The 12479-nt window shown below is 32.3% G+C and overlaps 3 protein-coding genes across 4 annotated transcripts; 1 reads left to right on the top strand and 2 right to left on the bottom strand.

Annotated features, from left to right (window-relative positions):
• Positions 1-3319: 3319 nt before the first annotated feature.
• Positions 3320-5316, bottom strand: LOC112467421 (ADP-ribosylation factor-like protein 8B-A). Its single transcript, XM_025036042.1, has 3 exons — positions 4974-5316; positions 3993-4309; positions 3320-3911 (listed from the first exon to the last, which is right to left on the bottom strand). Exons 1-3 carry the CDS (start codon positions 5094-5096, stop codon positions 3791-3793), a joined length of 561 nt encoding a protein of 186 aa, XP_024891810.1. The 5' UTR covers positions 5097-5316; the 3' UTR covers positions 3320-3790.
• Positions 5317-5507: 191 nt separating this feature from the next.
• LOC112467419 (twinfilin-like) lies at positions 5508-10782 on the top strand. 2 transcript variants are annotated; one of them, XM_025036041.1, is made up of 5 exons: positions 5508-5825; positions 5968-6045; positions 6191-6850; positions 6940-7058; positions 7549-9534. In XM_025036041.1, exons 1-5 carry the CDS (start codon positions 5801-5803, stop codon positions 7711-7713), a joined length of 1047 nt encoding a protein of 348 aa, XP_024891809.1. In that variant the 5' UTR covers positions 5508-5800; the 3' UTR covers positions 7714-9534. The 2 variants fall into 2 exon arrangements, with proteins under 2 accessions (XP_024891809.1, XP_024891808.1); XM_025036040.1 differs by lacking the exon at positions 7549-9534 and adding an exon at positions 10333-10782 and having other exon boundaries at positions 5509-5825.
• Positions 10783-10955: 173 nt separating this feature from the next.
• LOC112467418 (RPII140-upstream gene protein-like) lies at positions 10956-12442 on the bottom strand. Its single transcript, XM_025036039.1, has 4 exons — positions 11962-12442; positions 11608-11862; positions 11289-11540; positions 10956-11116 (listed from the first exon to the last, which is right to left on the bottom strand). The coding sequence occupies exons 1-4, from the start codon at positions 12126-12128 to the stop codon at positions 10996-10998; spliced, it is 795 nt and encodes a 264-aa protein (XP_024891807.1). The 5' UTR covers positions 12129-12442; the 3' UTR covers positions 10956-10995.
• Positions 12443-12479: the final 37 nt, after the last annotated feature.

The following is a 12479-nucleotide window of genomic DNA, read 5'->3' as shown; positions in this document are numbered from 1 at the left end:
CAGGAAATTTTGGGAAACTGCGTATATGAGTATATGTGTGTGTGAGTGCAAATCGAAGAGATATGTATGCGTGTGAAAAACATTTATAATAGGAACTTTCAAATAATGTTTGTACCAAACGATGTACTAAATACAGGTTCCTTTATTCAATTATGTAGCATATAATGTACACACACACACACACACACACACACACACACACACATATATTTCAAGATGAATATAGAATGCCATAACTATATGTATGAAGAGAAAGATGTCGGATGAGATATAATCGTGACAAGTATTTAAACATTTCTTATGCACATAATATGACAAAAAATTGATTTAAGCACGGATGCTTTGCGAGTTTTCTTATATAACGAATCTTGAATGAAGTCTAGTGATGCATAAAACTAGTCATAGTAGAATAATCCATAATGTGCTATTGTTAAATCCAATTTTAAATGGAGAACAGAACAGAAATAGAGTCACGTCACCTTGTATAAAATAGGAAGATTATTCTGTGCAATGATTATATGATAAGATCAAGTATAGGAAGTGTTCCGATATTGGCGAAAAGTGGAGACATAATGTAATTTCTTACAAGATGTAATGTCGATTTTTTTTTAAATAGATACAAAAATGTTACTTCCTCGAAATTTTTGTCGAGGAAGGATCGAGAGTCCAGAATTCACGAAGTTGTATGACCATTTTTCGTCAATTCTGTGTACGTGGACACCTAATATAATAATTTATAAATTAACAAGTTTTTAATCGTTTTGTTCAGCGGAACATAACGCGCAACAAAAAAGATATTGTATTAATAGGAAGTTTATCATCGACTTAATATTGCTTATTAATTATGTGGCAATATCTTCGTGTAAATGTATACGAAGTGCGGATACACGACGTAGATTGAATAGACATAAAAAGATCAAAATCAGTGAATTTTGGATATTATTAATAATAGCGTTATTATATAAGAAATATAAAAAAATATGTATCTTCATGCAAGTATGACATAAACTTGTAACTGTAAAGTATTATTCGGATACATGTATAATTGAATTTATAAAGTTTCACCGTCTTTTTTTCAGAGGAAGAAAAAAGGGGCGAAAAAGCATAGAGTATCTTTTTTTCGAATTTATGTAAATAAATGGCATGCATGCATATATATGTAGATATAGCTTATGACAAATGCATACATACATATATGCATATAGATGCAAATATATGTATTTTATGGACATTCAAATGTAACATACAATGATTAAACAGAAAGTTACAATAGATGTTTGACAAATTTGAGAGATTAACTCATTAAAGCCCATAGTTTTCTGTAATCTCCAAATGAAACTTGTGTATCTTAATTTATTGGATAACCCAAAGCAATATACTTTAGCATGGAGAATTTGTGTAAAAATGTCATCTATTTTCAAAATACTCGAAAACCAAACAAAAACCGTAAAAACTAAGATTGTACGTAGACTTTAATGAGTTAATTTAAAAATCGAATCAATATAGACAGATTGTAATAATGCAAAATGTCAATATCACTGGGAGATGATTGAAAGGTAGATGCTTTAAAACCGACTTTTTTGCGAAACGTACTTGAGCTGTTGTTACGTGTCGTAATAATTTTTAATATTAAATATCGTCATAAACAAGTATTAAAATCTGCTAAAGTCTATTTGAAATTAACTGAGGCATAAAGCTGCTCAAACGTGGTAAAAAAATCTATCATTGAAATATTTTCCAGTCGAACAGGATATTTTGTATATGGAACGTTCCAAAGAAATTATAATAAAAAAAGCAGTATTCTTAATCGACGTTTATAGACAATTTATGTTTTCAAATTTTATAAAAAATAATATTCTCCTATATTTTTACATTTATTTCATTTTATTTATTAATTTTATTTTTTCTTAATATGGTCGGTATCACCTTTACAATGTTTCATATAAAATTATCCATTTCTGTATATTCTATTATATATTTGCCTTTTGGATCTTCAACCGTATGTAAATGTAACTGTATGTATGTGAGCATATTTTCTGTCCCTGAAAGATGGAAACGTATCATTCCATCCATGATTCTGTATTATAACATACGCATTATAAAATAGGAGACACGATAATCGATTCTATCTTTATCATGTACATGTATCCGCAAATCGTTGACGAGACCTCGAGGACATAATCTTTTCTGCTGTAATATGTAACTGATTTTTTTGCGAACACGTTAATGCATATTATTGTGGCCACTTTATTAAAAGGGTGAGTCATGTACAGTTAATAAATATAACAAAAATTGGCTGTAACGAACACCTACGTGATAGAAATTGAAATACCATATTGTCAAGTAAGCGTAGTTCACGTTAGCTGAAACTTTATTTCAGCACGTTGAACTTGGGAAAACTCTTTCCCTTCCACTATTTTAAAATTTTATTGTAAAGATTTTTTTTTAATACGTATTTTTTGAATTCGGTACAAATGAATATCGAACCGTTTCAACGTATACAGTCTAGTAAAACAGCTCATCTCTGTGACTCAAGTTTATAGTTGTGCCACGAAGTGTAGCCGATCGATCCGAGTTACTTAGAAATATGGACTTGATTTATTAGAAGCACGTTGAACCAATAACCACAGAAAAGTGGAAATTAAGGGAACGTAAGCGTATTATATAAAACTTTATAGATAGAAATAAATGAAAAGAAACCTATTTATAGGATAAATAACGAAAAAATGTGCGAGCATTTAAACTTTTTGGTATCGCGCGCTGCAGAGTAAATAAAATCTATTCTATTGCAATCAATTCTTTTAGATATTTCCAATAGAATTTATACATCTCACAATGCTTTCGGAGCTGTTTCTCGACGTGATTTTGTGTCGTTTCCATTACCATCATCAAATTTTTAATCGCTTTATTCCTATTGTCTTTGCGAAATATTTCTCTCTCCCTCGTCCCTCTTTTCTGTCCCGTCACCCTTCTTCACGTACGTTTACATAAACGCACGAGAATAGCATTCGACTCGGGATTATCATTTTCTTGAAGTAAAAAGAACAAGGGCGATGTTTGCAATATGTCGTTTTTATTTGTTATTAAAGTTTCTTCGAGGTGTGTGTGTGTGTGTAAATATACTATAGTATGTATAGTATAGTATGTATGTAAATATATATATATATATATATATATATATATATACACACACACACACACATATACCTACATACATACATACTATAGTATATTAATTAATAGTGATATCTTTGCGCGTGTGTATCTCGTAATAGCTACAATTTTCTCTAATTTATACATGAAACGTTTGGTATCTTTCGAGGGTACAAGACAAAATCAGAATGTCGACATCTAGACTATAATATCACAATAATTAACTGCGATTATGTTGGTATTATTTCAGCTTTACACAATAGCGGCAATCATAGAAAATACAGAGATACTAATTATATTTAATTGTTATTAAGTATTGGAATATATTCTTGGACTTATCTAAAACGAAAATATAAAAAATTGTTTCTTATTACTAATGTGCTCGCGGGAAATAAGTGCCTTACGGTATACGTCACACGAGCATATTCTTGGCATACAAGCATGATTTTTTTTTTAAATTTTACCATGGCATATTCGCACCATCCAACTTAGATCAGCTAAAGCTCAAGTAGTTTTCTACAATAATGACTCAGTTTTGAACGAAGTTTGCTCAATGCGCTCGTTTCACACGTGATCCCTATACTGTTATCAGTATCAAAGACTCGCCGATACTAACAAATGGGATATTTTAAGAGTATTAACGAACTCCACTTTTTGAATGCGCTATGAGCCACTGTAACGTAATATCGATATTGTCTTTTTCTTTACACGAAATACTGTAGCAACAAATCTCACGGTCCTGAATCGCAGATAGATTCCTAGAACAGACATATATATTGTATATCAAAAGTATCTATACACTTGCAAACATATAACACGTAGCCAAGTGGGTAACTTACATTCTTTCTATAAGCCCATTCTCGTCCAATGCATGAGGTAGATCCCTTTTATTACCCAGAACCAACACTGGTATCCCAGACAATTGTGGCTTATCCAACAAATTGTGTAACTCATTGCGGCTTGCCTCGATCTTTTCTGAATCAGCTGCATCCACCATGTAAACTATGGCGTTTACTCCTCTACAATATCTCTCCCACATAGATCTAAACCTTGGTTGACCACCGATGTCCCATACTTTTATAGTGACATTTCCTTTGGTTATTTTGCGCATGTTAAAGCCTACCGTCGGTATCATATCTTCGCTAAATTGTCCCGACTAGAAAAAAAAAAAGAGTTGATTTTGTTAGTTGTCCATGTTTAAGAACAATGACGTGTACGTACCATTAATAATTCTGATGATACAGGGATTATAATTTTTAAATGTCAACATAATTCTGATTGCACGAAGATTGATGTACATTGTACAATGAATAAACGTGTTCAAATTTGGCATAAGTAAATTTATTTTTCACGTCGTCGATTTGTGAAAAAAATTCAAGTTATGATCAAGTACAGTGCAGAGAGATTATAAGTTTTACTATACATCCGCGCGATATGGTACAACAATCCGACTTTTGTCAAAAAAGGGGGCGAGGGGAAAAACAAAGAGAGCTAGGTAACGAGAGAGAAGAAATGAAAAATAAGCAGCAACGATTTAATGACTATCACGGTTGCAAACGCGAACGCGAACACGCATCGATAATCATATGTTAAAGTTAAATCATTTGACGTAAGGGCGTATACGGAATACGGAGTAATACGGTGTACGTTAACAGCGACGGAGTTACTTCGAAGGGGTTATCGAATCTAACCAAGACGTTGCGAGTTGCGACACGCTGAGGCTGAGGCCGAGGCCGTCTCATCACTATCGACATCAACGTTCCCGAGGTCTCGAGGACGACTCGCGCGAGATAAATAAAAGAGGTCCATGACTCACGTACCGCTATGACATTCACGAAGGTAGTCTTCCCACTGTACTGCAGACCGACGAGAGTGAGTTCCATCTCTTCCTTCCAGAAGAGAGACTTGAACCAGTCCAAGATCCGATTGATGAGGGCCAACATATTGAGTCCCGTGCGGTCAAATCCAGCTCCGTCGAGAGGTCAAAGTGGAAATAACACCTTCAAAATATAAGCGGCCGCTCGTACCTTTTGACGTACAGATCTCGCTGTATGCTGTATGATGTATGCTGTATGCTGTATCCGGTATCCGCCGTTAGGATACGTCAGATACCAGTCCTCCCACTGCTCCCAACTCCCAAGTCCCAGCCCCCAGGTGTCAGATGCCAGATGGAGAGTGGAGTGGAGAGAAACGGATTCCACGCGTGCGCAATAACGCGAGCAATGCGGAGCATTAGCAGACGCGTTTTTCGCGCGACAATCGCGACTTCTCGCGAGAGAGCTGTCAACCCTGTCCCTGGGGACTACCACCCAGCGACCCAGCTGGGCCCTGTCCAGCGCCGCCCGTAAGCCGAGTGGGACTCTGTTGACCGTGTCGTCAATTGGCTAATTTTAAAAGAAAAATATTTGATTGGCTGGTCCAGTGGAAAAACTCCAGGCACCGGGAGCTGTGAGTGGCTGTGGTCACGCGCAACTTGGTCAAACGGGACGCTCCCCAAATCTTTGGCAGATTGAAAAAAAAAAAAAAAAAAAAAAAAACTCGGTTTCGAGTCTCGGATTCTCGGATCTCGGACGTAGTCGACGTACTCCGACAGTCCGACAGTCCGACCACCTTCGACGGCAGCAACCAAGGGTTTCCTCGTGAAATAATGTCACATCAGACGGGAATTAAAGGTGATTATACGTTTCTTCGCGGTGCACATCGCCACGGCGAAGATTTATCGTAGTGAATCGATAAGGGTCTTTTCCTTAGTTTTATTGTTAGTTGTCAATCTTTCGTCAATAATATCGTAATGAATCGGTTGATTTCTTTTAGCTAATGACGCATTGAAGAAGTTGTTTGCGAAATGCCGCGACGGAAAGATACGAGTACTAAAAATTTCGATAGAGAATGGTAAGTTCTAGATTGTAGCAAAAGAATTTTTTATTGGATCTTATAGCAGCGTGCGTTATATCGTTTGTTCTGCTGTAAGATTTGAAGATCAAAGCAGAGAGACACGTGGCATCTCTTTAACATCTACTACTCTTCCGTTTTCCAGAGGAACTAACTCCAGCGTCTAGTTTGAAGCCAGTCAACAAATGGCAAGATGATTACGATAAAATGATCAAGCCGCTGATCGTGGAAAATCAACCAGCTTATATCCTTTATAGATTGGATACAAAGTCACCAGATTCTGGCTATGATTGGTTATTTATATCCTGGTCTCCAGATACGGCACCAGTGCGGCAGAAAATGCTTTACGCCTCTACCAAAGCTACGCTAAAGCAGGAATTTGGTACATCCTCGATAAAAGAAGAATTACATGGCACTGTCCCAGAAGATGTTACATTAGATGGCTATCACAAGTATAAGAGAAACGATACGGCGCCTGTACCATTGACAACGGCGGAGGAAGAATTAGCTGAATTGAAGAAGACTACTGCGATTACGGACTATAGCGTCGAAACGAGACATCAGACATTGAGCGGCGTGGCTTTCCCAGTGACGGATGAAGCCAAGCAAGCCATTACGGAACTAGGTAAAGGGATTCACGAATACATCCAACTGAAAATTGAATTGGAAGAAGAAAAGATACATTTAGTCACAGCTTGCGATATTTCCTTGGATAAATTACCTACTAAAGTTCCATCTGATGCTGCTAGATATCATCTTTATAATTTCAAACACACTCATGAAGGAGATTACACGGAAAGCATAGGTAAGCTAATGAGTAATATACCATTGTTTTGTACACCATTATCATAAGAGAGCATAAGGAATAATTTTTTCTTTTTTTTTTTTTTTTAGTTTTTATATATAGCATGCCAGGATATAGTTGCAGTATTAAAGAAAGGATGTTATATTCCTCGTGCAAAGCGCCTCTGCTCGACCTAATCCAGTCTCTAGGAGTAACCGTAACAAAAAAGGTTGGTATTTTTAATATCTTAATAATTCACTATAACTACTTTGCTTTTGAACTCTGATGCGTTTTATGTAAATATTTTTCTTTATCATTATTGTTTTAAGTTTCAAGTCGTATATTTCAGTCAGGTGAACATGCTCTTTAAGTTAATAAAAGTTGATTAAAAGAATGCGATTAATATCATATGTGTGACTATAGCTATTAATTTTGAACGCAAATCTATCATATATTTGATCTATTTTTTGAGTCTCGAATGGAAATCTATATGTATTTTCTTTTGTGCTATACTTTTGTACTATATTTCTATTAATACGTGCAATCCTAATATTCTATAATAGATATACGACTATTGTTGTTCTAAGTTGTCTAATACTACTACATATTATTTTATTTATTTTTTATCTCCTAATACTATTAAGTATTTTTTTATATGTATATATGTGTATATATATATAAAACTGCCATCTCTGTGTATTATATAACTGCAATCCCAGTTGGAAGTAAATAGTGGAGAAGAGTTGGCAGATATGTTGGAAGATCCTCCAAGCATAAAAGACACAGCTGCAATAACTCCTGCAACTCCGTCAACACCTTGTGCCCCTACTCAATTCATACCAGAGAAAAAATCAAAACAAAAACGGTCTTGTGTCTTAAGCTAAAACTGGCTTAAAGCATTTGTCTCTTGTCTTGTTATTATTGCTTCTTACTAATTGAAGTGTTTGTGATGTTTTACCCATCAAATATCTTCCTTCATGAATTCCAGAATTGTGATAGTATGATATTGACATAGGATATGTCAATTAAAATAAAGTAATGGGTTTCCAGTGTTTCATGTTAGAGCAAATTACGATTATCTAGTTATATATACATATATAAATATATGTTACAAGTTAATTTACAAGTAGCAGAAAATGTAATGCATCATGCAAAAGAAAATTAATCTATGTTGTTTATCAGCATTTAGAATTGATTTATCAAAGTGATACATACGTCTAAGTAGCAAAACAGAGTAGACCAGATGGTGTATTTTTCTAAATTTTAAAAGCAAAATTATCATTGTGGAAGGCTTTCTGCAAAACGCCATTATATCTATTAATAATAAGTGTGACATGCCTATGATACAGATAACCCCATATAGTTCATGTTTCACATATATGTATACTGTATGAAATTATTCATTTATGTGAACAATAGTGCCGAGATGGAGTTAGACTACTTTGTTTGACATTGAAAGCTAAGCCTCACTTTTTAATTTTTATGTTTAGTATGAGTACTATGTCATTGTGATAGCAACTGTGTGAAATGTGCAGTATCTGTAATTTACTTATATATACAGAACCTAACACATTCTATTCATATCTAGAGTTCCTCTTTATTCCAATAACTTTATATATAAATATATATTTTACATGCAATATTCCTATACCTAAAATATATATTTTCCTAGAAAAAGTATGTTTAAAAATAAATATATATTAACTGAGCATACTGAATTAGTTCCTAGTCTTATAAAGGTGATATGTGTCTTTTTAAGTATTTTTTGAGTAAAATTCGGAGGCTTGGCTTTTAAACTCATTCAAATGTTTATATATAATATATAGGACTTGATGATGTAATATTTTTAATATTGATCTGTGGTAACTTGCATATACCATATGTGATGAGTAGAGAGTTAGGAAAAATTCCATTTGCGCTCTAGGTAGATAAATAGAAGGAAAGAGAGAGAAAGACCTAAAATCATTTACCTAACTTCTCTATATATTTTCAACATGATAATAACGTAGTAGAATGAGTGATAAATATGCAAACGCCACATTAATGTGGATATATTTTTTTCGCACATTATTATTTCAGCTACAAGATAGTGTGATAACACTAGTTATTTTACATATAAAATTTTATATCGTGTTCTATACTATTGTAAATGCTACAAAATATTAGATTCTACAAATATGTGTATGATGTAAGACTGAGATCTTGGTGAGTCCTATCAGCTATTAATACATGTTAAATATTACGCTTACAATATTACGCTAAACAAAGTCAGTTTAATCGTCTGTTATTCTTATATTGAAATCTTGAAAGGCTATATTATTTGGGATGTATTAAGATCGTTATTTAATTTATTAATTGTAACAATTTATTATTTTAATAATAAGATATATAGCTAGAAAATTTTCTCAAATTTAATATTTAAGTGGACATGCAATTTACAGCGGATAGGACTACAATTTGACAACCAGCAACAAAATATATGAGAGGCATTCTATTTTTTGTGATCTGTATTTTTTTAACACTTGTAGCTTTTTATAAACTTTTTAAATGTTTTAGTCTAAAATATATATGCGTGCGGAAAAATGATGAATAAAAACAGCATGAATAAAAACAGATCTACTTGTGCTGTGAAAATAATTTGTGAGCCAAATTCTTGTATTTTTTTCCTTCCACGTACAGTTAACATTTTTTATATTAGTACGATTTTTATATGGTTTTAGAGCAATTTTATAATCTTAATTATGTTCCTTACGTTCCTTATTTTTAATGAATTATTTAACTTATGATCCAGTTAACAGATGTCCAAAACAGAAGAGGAAAGAGAACAGCTTTTGGCTCATATTTGCATAAATATATTTAAATTAAGTCTTGTACTATATTGCAGACTAATTAAACATACGTATTTTGTTTTAAAAAAATCGTGACCCACAATATTATCTAGTATATTTTAGTTAATTGTAAGTGTCATACAGGCCTATTCTGTAACTCTTTCATTCTATCTTAACTCTGGATATTTCAGTTTTATCTAGAGAACCTCATTAAATTCAAAAAAATTGTATATCTTGCCAATATTAAATATACTGGAAATAATAAAGCATTATGCGACTTAAACTCACAATTTGGTGTTTCTTTTTATATTATATCCAGTATTGTATACATTTATACTAGGTATATATAATAATACAGTTATTAAGGACCACTTGGGTATGTATTTTGCTATTGCTAAAGATGACTTGGCGATACACTCGTTAAATGGGTATGTAGTTATTTTTAAGATTTAAAGGCATGTTTTGTCACAACTTGCAGAATAGGCCTGCTATAATGCCATATATCTCATCTTTTTTCTGATTTTCTCCATTTCTATAACGGTAATGCTCTTACGTATAACTATAATATTCATGCTTCTGTTGATATGTATTATTTATTTCTTAAATTTTAATTCTATTAGATGTGTGTACATTATATACATCATATTATAATTTTTTCACAATTTACGTGCATAGCTTGAAGTAGCCGCTGGAGAGGAACTTACCGAAGAATTTTTTCAAGAGGAATTGCATCCAAAAATCAGTTTACATCAGCCAAAATTCGCTAAACCCAAGGGTCCACCAAACAGAGGTGCTAAGCGTATAACCAAAGTTCAGGAGTTAGCATCCTCCGGACAAGAAAATTAAAAAACTATTTGCAAGGTTAATAACGTCAAAATAAAAGTAGGACAGGGTAGTAATTTTTTCTAATGTATTTTTATGCACCCATTTTTGTTATGAAATATGCTTGAATTTTATTTCCTTTATTTTAATTAAAAGAAGAGATTAATTAAGGACATTTATTTTGGCCTATTCTGTAAATACATATATATTTAAAGTACATAATTATTTATTTTACTGTTTGATCTCTCTATATGTCAATCTTTATACATACAATATAATGTATAAGAGATTCATGAAACTTTACACTTACTGTGATAAATTATGTGTAAAATTCATATATATATATATATATATATATATATATATATATATATATATATATATATATATATATATATTATTTTTGGATCACTTCGCATCTCGCACAATACTTGAAGATAATGGCAAATGGATAATAAAAATTTCAAACTCATAGATGTCTTTCTATGTACAAGATTTATTTATATAATTATAAATTTATTTTTTTCTGTTTTCAACGTCTTCACTTTGTACACTCTGCAGTTTTCTATTTTCTTCGTATAATTTTTTAATTTCTGGTAATTCAGTACTCATGCACTCTTTTATATTCTCACGCATCCTATAATTATTAAAGATACCTATTATTAATGTATTGAAAAAAATAGCTAGTGTAACTTTATAAGTTGTACATTCAATGGCATAGCGTGATATATTGAATGTACATGATATAAGATCCTTGTAAGAAATATCAAATTTATAATATTTAAATTATAAAATTGCAAATACTTTACTTATTATTCCTCGAGTTTACCCACTGTTTTTGGGCCTCTAATACTTCATCTATAGTTATTCCTGAAAATTTCAGAATAAGGATCGATACCCCACCACAAAATCCACCTAATATAGCACCAAGTCCAGTGCCAACGAGCATCGCTCGAAGCCCCATGTTCATTTTAAATATCAATCCTGTTACGGAACCACCTAACATATAATTTTCTACCGCTAGCTTCCCTCGATATGCTGTTGTACATGTCGTTATGGAACTATAAAAGAAAATGTTGTCTATTTATAGTCTTCTGTAAGCTGTAAACCATAAAAAAAGAGACTTACCTAAATAAAAAACAAAACGTTCCAAGTTTTGCCCCCAATCTTCCGCCCTTCCTTAAAAAATTTACAAGAACTGTTTGTTGTAGATCTCGTTTTGCATCAAAATGACTTATGAAACGTGTTGCTTCGTTATTTGCAATGAAATTATTTACTGTATCCTTAGTTACACCCATACCACCTATAGCTGTGCCAATTACGATACCTGATAGCGTTATATTTGTAATAGATTGCAATTCTTTCGTTAACATGCCATTTTGACTGGAAAATGAAATTACAATAATCCATTGTGCAAAAATTTTATGTATACAATTAAAGCAAAAAGATTTTATAACTAGATATATATAATAAGATACTTACTCCAAAGAAAATATTTTTTTTACTCTGTCCCAACCCAATTCGTCATCCAGTGGTTTTATTTTTGCATTAGCAGGCATATTAACAGGCTTATCGTGCCCATCATTAAATTTTTTGTCAAATGGAAATATAAACGCTAATATTGGGCTTCTGGTTAATAAACGTGTCATCTTAAGTTCTGAATAATTTATTGCTAGTTATATATGTCTAATATATATATATATATATATATATATAAGCATTAATAAATCTGAAACAATTTTGAACAAAGTTGAAAGTTGGAATGTTTACGTTTACGTAAACATATAGCAATAATATAATATAGTGAGGAATAATATAATGGAACAATTCTAATAAAATGAAATTCTCAAAAATTCTCTCTATATACACTGTTTCCTCCACATATAACCTTCTGTTTAACTGAAAAAGCAGTATAAATACTCCAATAACTAAATACAGAATAAAACTACAGAGCAACTGAAAAATAAATGTATTGTATTAATGTAAATATTTCATTAAAA

The sequence above is a fragment of the Temnothorax curvispinosus genome, unplaced genomic scaffold (genome assembly GCF_003070985.1).
Source record: "Temnothorax curvispinosus isolate PA1 unplaced genomic scaffold, ASM307098v1 QBEX01017310.1, whole genome shotgun sequence".
NCBI classification, from domain to species: domain Eukaryota; kingdom Metazoa; phylum Arthropoda; class Insecta; order Hymenoptera; family Formicidae; genus Temnothorax; species Temnothorax curvispinosus.
This window is presented reverse-complemented; position numbering and strand designations above follow the sequence as displayed.

Bases quoted from the DNA above. Each gene is read 5' to 3' on its own strand.
- LOC112467419 (XM_025036040.1), top strand. From the start codon at position 5,801: ATGTCACATCAGACGGGAATTAAAG. The intron at 5,826-5,967 runs GTGATTATACGT...GATTTCTTTTAG, and splicing joins ACATCAGACGGGAATTAAAG to CTAATGACGCATTGAAGAAG. The intron at 6,046-6,190 runs GTAAGTTCTAGA...TCCGTTTTCCAG, and splicing joins AAAAATTTCGATAGAGAATG to AGGAACTAACTCCAGCGTCT.
- LOC112467421 (XM_025036042.1), bottom strand. From the start codon at position 5,096: ATGTTGGCCCTCATCAATCGGATCTTGGACTGGTTCAAGTCTCTCTTC. The intron at 4,310-4,973 runs GTACGTGAGTCA...TTTTTTTTCTAG, and splicing joins CCTTCGTGAATGTCATAGCG to TCGGGACAATTTAGCGAAGA. The intron at 3,912-3,992 runs GTAAGTTACCCA...TGTCTGTTCTAG, and splicing joins AATGGGCTTATAGAAAGAAT to GAATCTATCTGCGATTCAGG.
- LOC112467418 (XM_025036039.1), bottom strand. From the start codon at position 12,128: ATGACACGTTTATTAACCAGAAGCCCAATATTAGCGTTTATATTTCCA. The intron at 11,863-11,961 runs GTAAGTATCTTA...TTCATTTTCCAG, and splicing joins AAAAAAATATTTTCTTTGGA to TCAAAATGGCATGTTAACGA. The intron at 11,117-11,288 runs GTAAAGTATTTG...TAATAATTATAG, and splicing joins GTAAACTCGAGGAATAATAA to GATGCGTGAGAATATAAAAG.